General features: G+C 42.6%; 1 protein-coding gene across 1 annotated transcript in view; it reads left to right on the top strand.

Annotated features, from left to right (window-relative positions):
- The window catches only part of cadps2 (Ca++-dependent secretion activator 2), a 166801-nt gene that overhangs the window by 37343 nt on the left and 111665 nt on the right, over positions 1–17793 (top strand). Inside the window, exon 2 of the mRNA XM_020593378.1 lies at positions 6402–6515. Within this exon, the coding sequence (XP_020449034.1) occupies positions 6402–6515 (114 nt within the window). The remainder of the gene's footprint in view (positions 1–6401; positions 6516–17793) is intronic.

The raw sequence follows: 17793 nt of genomic DNA on the forward strand, positions 1-17793 counted from the left end.
CTGCAGAGGATAAATGTGGTTTGGCCAGATTGAACCCAGTCTTCATCAAAGGCATTACAAAGCGAAATAGTTTTGAGAAAATCGCTCCAATCCCCTTTCCGTATTGCGCATTCAGTCCACTAAATCCGGAAATCCCTGAGCCAGCCTGGTTCTCATAATAACTTATAAATCGATAGGGGTCGGCTTTGTACAGCGTTGCGGTCATTTTTTTTCACAGGGTCTAAAATGGAGCGTTAGTATCGTTTTCCCGTATCTGAAGTTGACTGGGGAATTTTGGTCAGATTTAATTTCTACGTATATCGTGTCAATATGATTCTTGGCCAGCTGTAGATAATGTGGAGGGTTGAAACTTTTTCTTATAAAGTCTCCGTAGGCTCCTTCCGTTGTTACGCAGCGTAATAGAGGAGCGAATGTATCTCCCACAAACTGGTGGCTCACAACATCAGAATAAAGGTAGAGGTGATAAACCCCTGCTTTTAAATCCGCGGGGTGAGGCGAGGGGACTGTTCTGGGGCATGTAGAAAACCATCTATCTCTTTCCATGTCTAGTATGTAATTTAAGGGTGCTGAAAATTTTACTTTATAGCGGCCGCTCCCTGTCCACGTATTAATGATGGTTTACCATAGCTAATGCCACATACTGAGGCAGAGTACCTAGAAAAAGATTTTCTTGTGTGCATATCCTGGAATTGGCCGGGATGGAGAAAGTTTTGACATTCACTCTTGAAGGTTTCAGGGGAATAGTTGAGCAAATTTTCAACCATTACCCTGTAAGGATGAGTGGCGCTTGACTGAGAAATTAATCGATCCCCCAAGGTCACATCGCACTGGCTGAATATGGTATTCAAAGGATAATTGATGATCCCTACAGGGGCGTCGTTGGCCAAATCCGTTCCATCTGCGTTGGTTATTTTCAGCCTTAAAAATAGCAGTGTCTCATTCAGGTCCATGTACTTTTCACCAGTGTATGCCTGAGTGTACTTTTTGTCAAAAACTCCTCTTAATTTAGAAATTCGGACCAAATCTCCAATCTTAAAATTCATCTTTAACTTTGTTTTACAATGAAGAGGGAACGAGCCGTACAGATTCTGAAAAACAGTCAGGGCGTTTTCAGAGGTAACATGGGCGGGTGCCATTTTAATGCTGGAGTGATAACCGTTATAACTTTGCACAATTCGTTGCAACACATCCAAATATCTGAGGGTGTTTTTAGCTGTAAAGTAGCGAAAAAAAATCCACACAGAAAGGTCCCAGGTGGGGCCCGAACCCGGAACCTTCTCGCTGTGAGGCAACGGCGCTAACCACTGTGCCACCGTGCTGCCCAAGCCTTAAACAACTTATTATAAAATTCTGTTCCTAGATCCGTTTGAATCAGTTTAGGAACACCGCTCTCTGTTAGGATCGAAGCAAAAGCTTCTGTCACTTCTTTAGTGCCCTTATTTTTAATAGGTCTAACATATGCTTTCTTTGAGAAAATATCGATCACAGTCAGCAGAAATCTGTATCCATTATTAAAGGAGGAGACAGCCTACATGTCGCAGAGATCGGCTTGAAAATGTTTTAGGGCCCCAGAGAAGAAAGCTCTATTCTGTTTCTTGGGAAATGAATCCTTACAGGCTTGTTTAAAGTGTATGCGTCCTGCTTTGCTAAAAATTTTGACACAAGCAATGTTTATTTTCTTGCCAGTCGTCTGTTCTAAGCCCCTGTGTAAAGCCTGCACGCCTCCGTAAGATCCGGGATGAGCCGGATCGTAATACATTTTTTTCATTAAAGTCTCAAGTTTGGAAGGAATGTTTTACCTTAAGCATAATCTTATTCTCTGGCCCCTTATTCTCTTTTACACCTTACTATATAAGCGTGTGTATTTACATTCATTGATGAGAGTTTTTTTAAAAAAAGGATGAAACTTTATTTAACACACAGCATTCCGTTACATGGATACAGGATAAATGCTTTTCACACAGCAAAAAGGGTAAAATGTAAATAACATTGGTTATTACTCCTAACCCCTGAGAAAAAACTTGGCAAAATGATAAATGCTTTTTCACACAACAAAAAGGATAAATGCTTTTCACACAGCAAAAAAAGGATAAAATGTAAATAACATTGGTTATTACTCCTAACCCCTGAGAAAAACTTGGCAAAAGAATAAATGCTTTTCACACAACAAAAAGGAGAAATGTAAATAACATTGGTTATTACTCCTAACCCCTGAGAAAAACTTGGCAAAAGAATAAATGCTTTTCACACATCAAAAAGGAGAAATGTAAATAACACATGTTATAAGGAAATTAAACATCACACACTGTAAAAGGATAAACGCCTTTAGGATGATTTTTTTCTTTAAAAGAAAAACAAAAAAAGATAAAAACCATGCAGATAGCGGCATCATCCGCTATTTCTCTAACTCCCCCTCCTCACCAGCCCATAGCTTCTCAGCCTCTTGCAAATACACAATTTTTAAAACAGAATCTCCCACCCATGAAGCGACCGCTTCGCTCAAGGCTTTCTCCAAGTTCTCAGAATCTCTCAGCTCTAGTAGAATGTTTTCTGCAGCTCCTCTGATCTTCTCCTCAGAGACACAGATGGTGTATCTGTCCAACAACTGTGATGCAGCAACCAGGAAGCGGCCTGTCAGGACACGTTTCTTCAGACTGTCATAATGAGCGCTCAGAAAATTGTTGGGGATGCCAAAAAGACGTGTGGTGCTTCTGGCTCGGATGAGATATCTTGCAGCCGTAACACAGATATTTGTTGTGGTCCTGAATTTCAGCGTACAAGACGCGGGTGACGAGGGACTTTACAATGTCAGAAAACAGTTTGAACATACCCCCGTCCAGCTCATGGCTACATTACGCTTCAGGCTCCTCATGGACCGTGTCAAGATCCGTGAGGGGTGGTTGAGGAGAGAGAAACATCTCCTCGATGTCATCGCTGCTCAAGGGGTTACTGTTGCCGCTGTCCTCATCACACCCCTTTTGAGACTCCTCGCTCACTGTGTCAAGATCCATCGGGGTTGTGCTGGCCGGTTGAGGAGACGCTTCTCTCTCCTCGTTGTTATCCTTGCTCGGGGTGCTACTGGCGCTGCTCTGGCTACTGTCATCGCTGTGCTGACTGTTGTCTTCCTCCTCCCTCTGGCTACTGTCATCGCTGTGCTGGCTGCTGTCTTCCTCCTCCACCTCTTCCTCCCCCTACGACTCTTCCTCCTCTTCGCTGCTGCTGCTGACAGGCTGGAGCAGATATTCGAATTCAGAGTCCATGGATGAAGTGGGAGAGGGCTGAGGAGCTGCAGGTTCAGTCTTGGATGGATTCATTGTTGATGAAAAAACATAAGAGTTTGGTCGCTGAAGCGGAGTGGTTGCTGAAACATGTCCATCTCTATTTATTTCACGTCCATCTCTATTTATTTCAGGGCTAAGGTGGGCGGCTGGAAGGTTGCAGGGGGTGTGGTTATGCAAATGGGACTTTTTTCAACACTGCAATCTCCTGCCACTGCTGGCTGGCACGGAATAATGTGGTAATCTCGTCCCCCCACCTGTTAAAAATCTCCATCCAAGTTATACAGCGCAGGTTCAGAGTCTCCTGAAATACACCACATTCTGTGTTGAACCTGTACATACCCATTACCCCGTTTTTATCCCCTAGCCCTTGTGCCACAACTTTGTAGTACCATCTCCCCGAACTGCAGCCGTTTGTCTCCCACACGGCTTTAACAATCCTGGAATCAGCTCTCGCCGCCATTTTTCTCTCTCGTTATTACAGGCTGCTTACAGAAGGAAATGATGGGAGGGGGGGGCTTGGGGGCGGGACAAACCTTCTGATTGGATAACCTTTCACCTAGAACTGTCAAATCGAGTTTGATGAAAGCTGGTGTCTATACTGTGTGTGACATCAATAAACAGTGCAAACAATGCAGAAAAAGCAGTATAAACAGACGGTAAACAATGCAGACAACAAAGGAATGTTCACTGAAATTAGATAAATAGGGATAAAAATGGTACTTAAAGCTAGAGACCTCTGACTGTATAATCTGTACAATGTGTGTATATATACACAGGTATTGCACTGAGGGTTATTGGGTTATTAGGATTTTATTTTTGACACACTGTCATAAAGCAGCAATCTGTGGAAGAAAATGAAGCTCTTCAGTGTTGAAGTATAATCACAGCCACCTCGCCTGAAGCAGGCTGCTGCTGTCGCATCTGAGGACGCTGTGCTCCACCACCGGCCTGCAGCAGGACTTTCCCCATTTCTGATTTCAGCCTGTGAGAAGGGCTTGAGTCATCTTGAATGTGAACGCTCACAGCCTACTGCCTCTTATAACTTGACTCTGCAGCGCTTAAAGCTGTAGCACTGTCTCGTTTCAGACAACAGATGAAGAAGGCCACACAAAAAGCTGTTGGCAGGAGATAAGTCGCTGCTCACTTTGGTTGGAAATTAGGACTCTGACTTGCAGAATGTATTTGTTGCTGGCAGAGTTGCAACAAGTGGAAGAATAATGGTGTAATTTTCCCCTGGCGCCGCCGGCCTCCTGACGCCTCATTCATATGCAGCAGTTTCTTGTGATTCTGTTGCTCAAACTTAGAATTCTCATACAACACAATATGTCAGCTGTGGTTCACTGGGCAGAAATTGCTAGGACTGATGACATTTATGGGACTTTTTTTTTTGGCCTCACTACTTGGCTCTGCTGAGAATTGTGCCTCTGTGAAAAGTGATGATGTTGTTGCAAAATGTTTATTTATCCAAACAAGACACTGAAAAATAGTTGGGTTATAGTGGGTACATGAAGAGATGGATGAGTGAGCAGGTAGCTGGAGAGCAGGACTACAGGTACCAGTTTTCATCTTCAGTTCTTACAACCAGGGTGGAAAGTCAGATATTCAATTTACAATGATATAAATGGAGAGAAGCTGGAACAAAGGTGATTGGCACCTCAGCATGATGGACTTAAGCTGTTAACTGACTACCGAACCAGTTCCGTCAGCATGTGTAAATGACTAAACATGGAGAAATCTTTCTCTTTCTTTGGGGTCACACCAGCAGTCTCTAGAAATGTGTCATCGCAGCAGCTTGTGGACCTTAACTAGACCCAGATGTCCAGGTTTTTGACTTGCCTAAGGTCCGACTGACACTCATGGGTTTTATTTTATTATACAAAGTTAACTCGGCATGATCCAAAATCAGAATGGTAACTGTTATCAGGAGGCTTCAGACATACCAGATGTTGAGATTACAGCAGTGAGACATCTTTTAATACATCAAGGCTGTGGTGAGGGCTGCGTGATAAATCATTTTGTGAGTGTGATTTAGATGACAGTAATCCTGCTGTGTTTGCATTAGCAGGGAAATGCCTTGCAACAAACCAAGTGCTCCCTTTTCCTGGCTGACCTGCATTAACAAACAACCACAAAGTGATTTATTTCTGCCCTAACTGTTGCTCAGTGCTAGGTGAACAGGGCAGGTAGCGCTGTGCCTGAAAAATGATTGCAGGAAGGTGCAGAATATCTTTTACCATGTCAAACACACCATGCAGATTTGTTTTTGGATCGGTCTGCTCTTCCTGTTTTACAGCTCTCCACATGTTGTAATGTATTCCTGCTATTGATTAACGCAGCTTAGCGAGGAAAAGGGAGCGCCTGGTTTGCAAAACGATTGATGGTGCAGCCCTACCTGTGGCGGTCTGGTGCTGACCTTACTACACCCTGATGTACTGTACCGGCCCCTCATGGGCTTCATTGCATCTCACAGGTGTAAATTTCTGAGCATGCACTCCACCAGTGTTTGAGGAAATCAGCTTCTGCTGTGTCATAAGCTCACAAACGTACTTTATGTATTAGCACTTTATCAGTTCCTGCACCCCACCACGCAACAATAATGTAACTTAAACAGCAAAGGAAGGGCTGATATTTGTTGAAATGAAGTGAAACTAATGACTACCTGGAAGGAAGGAAGGACAGAAGGAAGGAAGGAAATCAAAGTAAAAAGTCTCAAGCTGACTTTGAAGGAAATTGCCAGTGAAGAAGAATAAATGCAATCTGTGGTTAATGAGCTACAATCCTGGGCCCCTTTTTTTTTCCATTTCCATTAGTCTCAAATGTGCCTGAGCTGCTTCTCCAAAGACAGATTCATCTTCCTGTGTTGTTTCTGGTGAACTCAGTCTCCTAATGAAAGACATTTGTTTGATAATGAGACTCTTCTCATCTTTGTAATGATGATTTCAGACCATGCCACACTTAGCAGTGAGCCTAATCTTGTACTTTTAAGCTGTCTCTCATCTATCCTGCCTTCCTCTCTTCCTTTCCATCTGGTTGTAATTGATGGTGCCCTCCTCTAACATCTCACCTCTCATTTCTCCTTCCTAACTCTGCTTTCCTTCATTTTTCTCTTCTCTCTCTCAGGTGAACAAGCAGCAGCTGCAGGCAGTGAAGGAGCGTTTTCTGGCCTTCCTCAACGGGGAAACTCCGATTGTGGCAGATGAAGCTTTCTGCAATGCTGTGAGGAGCTACTATGAGGTAAGATGCCTTTGTCTCTACTCTGGTCTCCTCTGGTAAAAACAAACATGGTTTTTATCTTTATAAGTGTGAGGGGCATTCAGACGTCCTGCAGACACCAACTAGAGGACACTGGGGAGGGTCAGGACTCTGCTCTGGTTAGAAATGAGATGCTATCAAAGTTTCTGTGGCCCTAATATCACAGTAAACCATTTTATCCAGACATTTGCAGACCACAGACGGTCACACAGGCTGTTTAAACAGAGCTATGACATGAGAACCAGGATGTCTTCAAAATGAAAAGCGGGTTGTTTGATTGTTTCACTCTGTCCTGTTTTCAGCTCTGGTCGTGGGAGTGTCCTCCTCCACCACTCTGATGACCGAGTGGTTGTTGAGCTCTTATTGCAAAAAGCAATTCTATTTATTGCCGGCGTCGGATGGAAACAGATGAAAAAAATCGATCCGTCAGCTGCTTTCTCTTTGAGAGGGACGTTTTCGTACTTTGAGTGAACTAAAGCTTTTTGAGTTTGAGCTGTGACTGCCAACATGTTCCTCCTCCAGGTACATCCATCCACGTGTTACTGCAGCTGATGATTTAGTGGAGCTTGCACCCCATAAAAGTTATTGACAAACAGGTTTAACACTGATTTTAAATTTCATTGACATTTTCTTTGCCAAGATTCTTGAATTCATTCCTAAAATTTGCTGAGTAGTTGCCTGAAAACTAATGACTCCTCAGGAGACGCTCACAAACCGTCTCCCGTCAACTCATGTTCCTCTGTCTCTCCGCTGTTGGCAGAGAAGATTTCTGATCATTTAGCTTTTTTATTCTATTGTTACGCCGTCTCTTTGTCCGTCTCCTGCTTCTCTGTCTCCCCTCATCTTTGTCTTCCCCTCCTTTGCTGAAGCACCCGTCATCTGGTATGAGATGAGCATTGTATTGGTTACTTGTCTTTTATTGCCACCAAGTGTGAGATGAGAGCACCTCAGTGAAACTCGGTCACAGCAATAGTATGGCTGCAGAGCGTCAGAGGTGAGACGAGTCGTCCTCCTCTATGGACGTCATCCTCATGAAGCCAGACGGAAAACACTCGCCATGTGTTTAATGTCCTCCTGAGATGCCAGTGTGGGTGTCTGCACCCACACGGCAACAACAATCTGTGTGTTTTTCATTTATCATGTGAGGCCATGGCAGATGTTCCACATGAGGAAAGAGAGTTGTCAGAACAGAAACATGTGAGATGATCTGGTTTACATTTAAGCTCCAGCTCTGTCTCATTCCTGGTAGACGTGTCGACTGTTTGATGATGGTACATACACTGAGTATGGCAGCCCGTCCCCATCCTAAAATTACTTGGCAATTCATTATTTTATCTATAGAATACAGATACTCCTAGGATTATAGCAACTTGCAAATTGTGACCTAGAAACTTGACAACTCTAAGCTCACACACAAAAGGACAATTATGTGCACAAGGGAGACTGATGAAACTCCAGCACCCAGGCTGCTGGGCAGCTGGTTGGTCGAGTGACACGTCACTGCTCCCTCTGTCTGAGCAGTCGCTCCAGGAAGCTGCAGCCTCAGGGAGCAGGGTTGACTGCACATTCTTCAAATCGCGCTGGTGGCCCTCTGCAGTGGAGAGTAACAACCTAAGTCGCTGCCGGGGTCTTAAGAGTGTTCAAAACTCAGGGAATGATTTAAGTTGGCAGCACTGCACACTGATGCTCGGCTGGTGAGATTTTCTCACAGGCTGTCCTTCTGGCTGCTCCTGACGTCTGCAGCACATTCATTAATTACCACCTATAACCTGTTCCATACTCTACCATTACTGCTTCTAATTAGCATCTTCCATAATTCAGGTCTCTGCTGTCACAGCATGGTGAGACAGTCTGAAATCTGGCTTCTGATCATTTGTCATCCTGTGTCAGCAGTGTAGGAGCAGTGAGGGTGATGCGGAGCTAATCGCTCTCTTTCCACACTCAGTAAGAATATGGCAGCAGTTTTCTGTTTCTGAGAGATTTCTGGAGAAATGTGACTTATGACTGTCCAGTTTCATGTGTACGACGGATGAGTTTTCATTGAAAGGTGGTAATTTACAAAGGACAGGGCATGGTGGTGTTCACCTTTTGTCAGTATAATAATGGATCAGACATTTGAAAAGGGACCTAAACGACCCCACCCATATGTAGTGTTTAAAACCTTCTGTGTGCTGAGATGGCCTTTGACCTTAGTGTGTCCCCCCATTACATCATCTCAAACACTGGTGTGTGTATGTGAGGCTCAGGGCAGAAACAGGCCATCAGTTGTTCCTGTGAGAGGCAAAGTGGTCTTAATTATGTGAACTGTCTTGCACTTTGCAGTGTGGAGCCGGAACATGGCGGCTCACAGATGCAGAGGTGGTGGTTGAATTTAATGTTGCTCTCCAGGAGAAAACCACCAGTTGTTGACTTTTCATGGCGCGTGGCTGCAGTCGGAGTCACACCCTTCATTCTGTACATGGTTAGAATAACAGTGGGACCTATCTGTGATGGTGGCAGGTTTCCCCTCTGTGATGTGATTAGCAGAAACATTGTCTCATTTCACATCTTAAAAATTGTTATACAAACTTTAGATTTTGTCACCGTCCTTTGGCCAGTCATGAAACATGCACTATCTGCATTCAGTTGTCAGTTTATTGGGTACACCTGGCTAAAACTAAGTGACCCTACTGCAACAGCCATGCAGTAAATCCTCCTTCATGGAGGTGCTAATGTTAAGTTTGTGCTCAAGCTGTTTGACAGAGGTGTTGATTCATCTGAACAGTGAGATCATTATAATAGGCTGTTCAGTTGTTCTGTGTTATCTTGAGAGTTTTCTTTTACTGTCCTTCCCATACATCTATGAAGTGAGAGAAACAGCTCTCTGTATAATGCAGTACAGTTACTACAGCCTCCAAAGTATTCAGTTAATAAATCCTCACACTGGAGAACCTACAGCCAGAGAATGACTCAAGTCTTTACTTGATAAATCACTGAGAACATTATGAATTAGCTCAGTCAGTTGAGGTTCTGAAGCCAGTTGTCAATCAAAAAGCGCCTGTCGCTTCTTTAACGTGGCAGTTTGCTACTTTGTTTCTGTCTTACATCGATGCCTGAATATTTACAGTTAAGAGCGTAAAACAGAAAATGACAGGAGACTAAAAACTGCGATGGACAGTTTTCCAAAAAAACCCCATCAGCTCATTTGACAGTGAAATTAATCATTAGATGCGGCGCTGCTTAAATGCACAACCAGGGCGAGTTTTGAAAGTGTTGCAACTGCATCAGATAGATTTGAATCCTCTGTAGCAAGTTTCAGGTCTGTGCAAGTTGATTTACATAGAAATGAAATGAAGCCAGTTGGCTGCTTGGAGGAACGCCGATTAATCTGAAAACTGATGGATGAATTAGGATGTGGATCAGCACTGTTGTCTAGATGATGTGTTGTTCAGTAAACATGTGAAATCCTGCCAGTGTAGTTCTTGGGGGCTCAAAACAAACTCTAAACTGCCAAAGAGCTGCGGGTCAGTCATTTTATTACACGACTTTGCATCCATCTTTATCTTGATTCACCTTTATTTCCCTGTGTGAACATGCCAGAACCTGTCTCTGTGGAGAAAGGTAGGCGAGCACATTGTAGAAAACACATCACTCCTGTCGAATAGTGGCAGTTAATATTTATGAAGGACTGTGCTAGAGCTGCAGGTGTGTGAGCTGTGACTGAGTGTTTTAAAGCAGCCGGTGTCCAGTGCCTCGGGAAGCTGCTGCTCAGACTCGATGTGCCTCCAGCACAGAAATTTGTTTTTATTTAATGATGGATTTCACAGATTCTCCCCCACCCGCTGACCCCAGATCTGCTGGTGCATCTCAGCGGAGATTGTTCTGTCATCTCAAAGCTTACACTGTCCACACCTTTAATCTGTGTGGAAAATGAGACGGGAGGCAGCAGAGTAATCAAACAGGATCACCAGGTCAAAGGTCACCAGGGAGAAGCGGCTTCATAAACCGCAAAACCATCTTTCTAATCTCATATAGAGCCCTGGTGCATTAGCACCAGCTCTCGTTTGAGCGTGACTTACACCTACTACTCTACAGTTTGCTTGCTAGCTATGCATTCGCCCCGGAAAAGCATTTTTCCTACATGTTCTCTCTCAATATATTCAGGGTGAGAACAGGGCCATGGTTTCACTGGCTTCACCCGACACCCCCAGCATGCACAGAATACTCCTTATTTTTCATGATTTTGAAAGCTGGTTTTGTGTACGTGGTGATATTTTTAATCATTCAAATGTGGCTGGGGGGTTAACAACACATCTTCCTGGTATGACAAACTTGGAGCACATTTATTATTGTTACCCCGGCTTCACCAGAATTTACTTATCGTACAGACTGACTAGCTATGACGCCTGTTGACTAGTGAGCAGGTTCTTTTGTTTTCTGTCAGTTCTGTCTCTGACAAAACGTCACATAAAGACATCTGATTAGCTGTATGTTTGGAGTTACCTTCCAAACAAATGCACCTGTCATTTCCAGAGAGGCAGTGAACACATCAGGAGCGCTGTCGCTCTGCCTTCACGCTGTTAACGGCGCGCTGTTCCTCAGAGTGCGAGTGGGATGTCTGCGTCTGTCTGCTCTGATACTAGTTTCTCATGGAAGCCTGTTAATTCAGCATGAAAGTGGTTTTGGAGTGTGAATGCAGGTGGCTTGTCTCCTTCACATATAGACAAACAATTCTGATTTTATATGTTTAACCATTTCTTCAGCCATTCAGTAATTTTTTTTTTTTTTTTTTTTTATTAAATTCAACTTCATTCTGAAGGGTGTTCCCACAGCAGGAGAGACACATTAAAGCCGTCATTAAACAACAATCAGGCAGTCTGAACTGCTGTGTGTCTGGATATTAAGGTTTAAATTTGCTTAAATCTTTGAATTGTGAATCAAGAATGTGGCCAGATCAAGGTGTTTGGCAGATTTTCAAATCTAGGTTTTCTGTTTCACCAGCTGGATCATAAACTCATTTTTGTTGATGTAGTTTGTGATTTTTGGCTAGAGAAGGGTTTTTACAGGCACAGCACTAACAATAATGGAAACCACTGTAATTAACAACAACTACAGCAGCTGAGCTGACGGCCTGTCGTGGCTTTCACCACGTTATCACAGCTCTGAGACATTCGTTAACCCTGTCTTCACACATTTTGCTCCTCACTATAGGACTGTGCTGCAGCAGCCATAGTAACTACACTCTGTGAAAATGATATTAATTGTTTTTGTCTTTCAGTGAATAACAATTAAAATGTTTGTATATCTAGCAGCTGCATTTATGCACTCCCTGACTGATATAACAAACATATACTGTTCACAGTAAACATGGTCGACCAACATAAACATCCCTGAATGCAAAATGAAAGGTTTGTTAAAATATTTATCAACTGTTCATCATGTTAAAGATGGAACTTGTTGCACATTTGCCTGCCGCCGATGTGTCACCATTTTTTCTATGACCGGTAGCGGTGAGATGAGGTCACCTGTTGCGCTGTGAGCAATTAATCAGCTAGTTATTTAGATCTTGGTAAACTTTAGATTAAGAATATTCTTTGTGGTCTACATTATTTTAGCTATGCAAACCTTGTTTTATGTTATTTGTTCATAAGAAGAATTCATTATTTTCTCTTACACCTCAGTTTTGCCACAAATCTTGCACTTTATGTAGAAATAGAGGGCAATTTTATCTATTTATAGCTTGAAATGTGTCTGCATAACTAAGAAAAAGCCTTTTGTGAGAACATGTTGATGTGTAACAGTGTGCGGTCTAGGACATCGAGTGACTGGATGTCCTGGAATTTGACTTGAATACAACCAGTTCAGGACCATAACAGACTTTGCCGTATACAAGAGCCATAAATTGAATATGAACAGTGTTCACATTCACCAGAAGTCACTGTAACATGGTGTGTATCGTCAGCATCTAACAAACATGTTGGTTTCCTTCCTCTTTACTGGTACAGTATAAAATGTACAGTAATAAGTTTCAGTCAATTTTGTGGTTACTCTTTGATATTTTTGGTCATGTCACCCAGCCCTTCTGATCGGTGATTTTAATTCCACGTGCGTATGTGCATGCTTTATAACTGCTACCCCAGTAATAATTATACCATCAATTACCTGCTGTTGTTCCCGTGAACACACTGGTCCTTGTGTAATTTACATCTAGTCTCGAGCAACGCCCTTGTATTTTAAAGTGGGTCTAATGAGTTTCTGCAGCGAGACCTGTTTGTTGTTCTTTTTAAAATCAGCTCAGTGTAAAATCTCGTGTGAAAATGAAGGAAGCCAAAATGTTGCTGTTCTGATAAATGGAAACACATTAACGCCAACATATATTCCTGTCTGTGAACCAGTATGATGACAGAAGGAAAGCTCTTAGACCTAGTAAAAGGTGATCATGTGGACTGCTGCAGGGTCGTGCCCTCCTCTAGTCCTAAAAACCTATAGTTTATTTATTTCAACAGAAACATGTCTTAACACATCTCTATGCCTTCACATCACAGTGAACTAATAAAATAATTAGATTATGGTCTCTAGAAGGGGCCGTCGAAGCTCAGCGTGAGCTGTGATGAACACGGAACAACAATTATCTTTTTCTTGACATGAAATGGAAAATGCTAATCAAACCACTAGTGCTGGCATGGTCGGCTAACTGTCACTACCCAATGTGCACTGCCTTCCAGATTTGTAATGTGCCTGTGCATAGAAGCTACACGTTGCTGTCGGTAGCTAAAGGTCCTGAGCAGACAGTGGGACAAAGGAGGAGCAGCAACCAGGGTTTAGGGAATTAATACAATTTTATAATGGGAGTAACTGGAGCTTTGTGTCACGTTAGTGCTTTGTCACATCAGCATCGGCAACACTGTTGGTCAGCTAATGTAGGCAGTACACATTGGGCAGTGACAGCCTGGATGCGGCCTTATCTCGAGCTTTTTTTCCCACAATTGAATATTAATGCTCACACTTGTTTATCAGATTTATTTATTTTAGTATTTGTTTGACAGCCCTGCTGGATATTAACTGAAGAGCTCAACATTTTCTTTCACTCATCTGATAAAACTCACCACAGTATGCAACTAAACCAGAACCAACTTTATCATAAATGTTGTTCATGATTTTTGACCCTGTTGCTTTGCAGTGTTGTTTAATGAAGCATGTTTTTTCAGCTGCTTTGGAAAAAAGCTGAATTTTGTTTTGTTTTAGATTCTTTGACTAGTCTTTATTTTTTCACTATAGCAACAAATGAAAAGTAATTTTTCTTTCTCTCATGCAGAGGACTTGAGGACAGTGTGATTATTACCTCAGGTACATGATCACTGCTCAACTGGTCTTTAATTCAGCTCATGGGTCCATTTGTCAGCCGCCCATGGAGACCAGTAAGGTTTCCTCTTTTCATGGCTCTACAGTCATTTAGCTTTTTCATTTGAGCCATTTTTCTTAGTATAAAGGCTTCACAGGTCTGATCGTATGTCAAATGTAAATCCCACTTCAGTACAAGTGAAGTTATGTAAGAGTTCTCACATCTCGGTCTGAACACCGCGGACGTCTAATGTGGCTTTGTACAGAGGGGAGTTTGCCATCGCTTTAATAACTTGGAAAGTGTGTGGAGAACAGCAGCAGTTTATAAAGGACTGAAACTCCAGCAGCAGTTTGAGTACGAACAACTGGAACACCTCAGAGGCCATTTACTTAGAGTAATCTGCATTTTTGTCTGAAGATCATTTGCACTTTTTTCTTATCAAACCAGTCATTAAGTTGTGACCTATTCTCTGGATTTGTTACTTGAAGCTGTTGTCAGGATGGACAAAATAATTTTCTTACCTGCAGGAATGTTTGCAAAGATGGAGGCAGTTGAAACTATTCTTTGAGTAGATCTAAAATTAAAGGGCTGAACCTTTTTCATTTTTATGGATACTTGTTGGTTCTTTTAAGCTGAACACCCATTGGAATTGTTTGTCCTCTTTTTTTTTCCATCCATCATTCTGCCCTCTGAACTTGTAGTATATTCATGTTTCTCCTAAATCTGGCCTCGCTGTTTCCTCCTTGCCTGCTTGTTCTTGGCTCAGTGAGCCAAGCCTGACGTGACGTCACACCGTGGGGTTTCTTCTCCCTCAGAGCACTCGGTCAAAGCAGGTCCAAAATACCACGTTCTGCCTTCTCATGTCATCTGTCCACTCAGACACGAAGCGGGAGGACGAGTTTGCACATTTCTCATCAAAAATGAACAAATTCTCCTGGTGCCTCCTGAATGATATGAGCTCTCACCTCGAACCGAGCCGGCAGCTAATAGCTATGGTTAAATCTGATACTCCTCTGTGGTATTTTAGTTCCCCTCACAGACTGATGAGTTTCATAACTCCACCACTTCATGGTTCATCTGTGACATTTGCAATTTGAAAGGAGAAATGAGACTAGTGTTAAGATTCTGTAGCTTTGCTCAAGGCAGAGAAGCCCATGCCTGTTGGTTCAATCTGCTCATCAGATTTTCATTGAACGTGAAGTAATTGGTTAGAATAGGCTGTCAGATCAGTTCAGCTGGTAGGTGATCTGTTACAGACTTGATAAAATGACACATGGCCTCAATAAAACATCACCGTGGGTGGTTTGCGTTGAGGTTTCTGTCTGTCGAGCTGATCTCCCACACTTTGACCTGTGTGCTGTAGAACAGCCATCAAAGTCTCGATCAGTGCCTCCTTCCTGTTGCCTTAAAATCTGCCCACTAAGTTACTCAGAATCTGAATAGTCTGAGGTAGAAGATAAAACTCAGATGTGCCGAACAGCTCACATTTTAACATCAGTTTACCTTTTTTTGTCATGCAGTTCATGTTCATATTTTTCTGATTTTTTTTTTTTTTTTTTCTTCAAAAGTAATTTTCCCTGCAGCCACAGTCAAACTGCTGATGGAAATCCATCCATTATCTATACTGCTTATCCTGAACAGGGTCACCGGGGTCGGAGCCAATCCCAGCTGACACTGGGCAAGAGGCGGGGTCTACCCTGGACAGGTCACAGGGCTGACAAGTAGACAAACAACCACACACACTCCTAGGGACAGTTAGAGACACCGGTCAACCTAAGCTGCATGTCTTTGGACTGTGGGGGGAAGCCGGAGAGAACCCACGCAGGCACAGGGAGAACATGCCGACTCCACACAGAAAGGCCCCGGGTTGGCCGGGGCTCAAACCCAGAACCTTCTTGCTGTGAGGCGACAGCACTAACCACTGTGTCATCATGCCGCCAGTGATAGAAATTTAATTATTTAATTGTCTGAGCTTCATTTACATCATTACCAGGACACACGGTGACATCGTCCTAGATAGTTGAGAAGGAGCATGCACGCACCAACTGATCAGACTCTGTGGACAACTCATTTAACAAGTGTTCATAACCTCTGAAGTTCTGGTAGTAGGTGAGCCTGTAAATCCAGATCACACCAATTCTCATGTGTCTTTGTACCTTCGATCCACATACTGTCAGAAGGGGGATAAAACTTAATTATGATTAATAAATCGGTGTGTACTGTGTAAAATAATCTGAGAAGGGTCCATTGAGCTCACCATAAAGGTTTGAGGGACTTTTACTTTCTCTGTGATTAATGAAGTGACGCTTATTGTACAGTTGGACAGAATTAAAAACATATTTTTGTTTATGAAGTGTTCAGGCTGTCTGACAAACCAACAGCTTGAGTTGACATTGGTGTTGGAGAGGTTTTTCTTTTATGCATGAAGTAATGGTATAAGCATTTATGGTGCACAGTTTGAGGTGGAGCACTTAGAAGAAAGCTTGAATAATGTCGTGACAGACGATGGGATTAAATCCATACATCAAACAAGCAAAGACGAGTGATGACCAGACTTGCTGATCTGTTATGTTCAGAGATGAACTGAGTGTTGATATTCTCCTCACAGCTGCAGTGAAGTGTTACTTAGGCTTTTTCAAGAAACTTTTAGTTTTTATTTCAGGAAAAAGTCCTCTCGTCTTTAAAGGCAGGTGATTACATTTTGTCTGTTTGCATCACAGCCAATTATCCATCCTTTTACATTACAGCACAGTTTATAATTCCAGATGCTCTTGTTTCTCTAAAAGCTACAATAGATCTGATTTAAAATTATTTACATAAAATAATCAAACTTGGACCCTACCCAACAGCTAAAGACTGTTCTTCATGGTCATCAAACCCAGATATAATTGACCCAAATATTGTCAAGTTGTTGAATTTGTCAACAAAACATGGCACTGTAATTACTGAATTAAACTAAAGCTGACCCTGAATGATGAGCTTTTACTTAGTGTTGCACGTAACAGAATTAGCCACCTAGCATGGTCTTGATTTTACCAGTGTGTTGAATTAATATGGCAACGCAGCTTCACCTGTACAGCACATTTCATACATAGAGGCAACCCAAAGTGTTTTACACATGTGAGGAAATAAGATTTTTATTTGGGAGTAATTCAAGCCTTGTGTCACAACCAGGCGTCCGTAGCCTTTGTCATTGGGAGGAAACAGGATGTGATGGGAGGGGTCAAAGAGTGGCAGGAGTGTCGGTTTATTTCGAGTCTCACAAGATTCTCCAGGCAGAAAAGACATTATGTGGAGTAGCTTTAACAAATTTGATAATTGATTAAACATTTAAATAATTGATGTTCCATCAACACCACAGGGGAAAATGGATTTGGGTGGCTGTTTTCCTAGAGAAAGATCTGGCTTTGTTTGCAACTTGCTGCTGTTGACGTCAGAGCCTCGGTGAGCGTTTCAAGTCAGGTGGCCTCTCCTCTTCTGCACTGAGAGGGCTGCAAACACTTGTAGTCTGCGTCTTTAATCTCCTGCCTCTCAGCCCGGTGCTCTGCTAGTGTGTAAATAATTTAGTGGAATTTTAAAGTCCCAATTAATTCAAGCAGCAGGGAGGGAGGAAGTCTCCTGCTGATTTATTCATTGGTTATAATGGCTGACATTTATGTCACCAGACAAAATGGAGGCCTATAGAGTCCAGAGAGCAGTAGCTGGAGGACTGCAGTTTCACTGAGGACCAGGATCACGACTCAAACCCTTTGTCATAGTGTTTCAGTACAGACTTCTGCACAGGCCTTGGTGCTGAGTCCTCACGCTGATAGTCTTCATCCTCATTACTTTTCCTCACAAACCAATCTTACTGTATATACAGGCATTTATGTGAACTACAAATAACATTTATAGTCTAATGCGTGTATATCAGTCTACTGCATGCTACTCATTAATATC

The sequence above is a fragment of the Monopterus albus genome, unplaced genomic scaffold (genome assembly GCF_001952655.1).
Source record: "Monopterus albus unplaced genomic scaffold, M_albus_1.0 scaffold19.1, whole genome shotgun sequence".
In the NCBI taxonomy this organism is placed as follows: domain Eukaryota; kingdom Metazoa; phylum Chordata; class Actinopteri; order Synbranchiformes; family Synbranchidae; genus Monopterus; species Monopterus albus.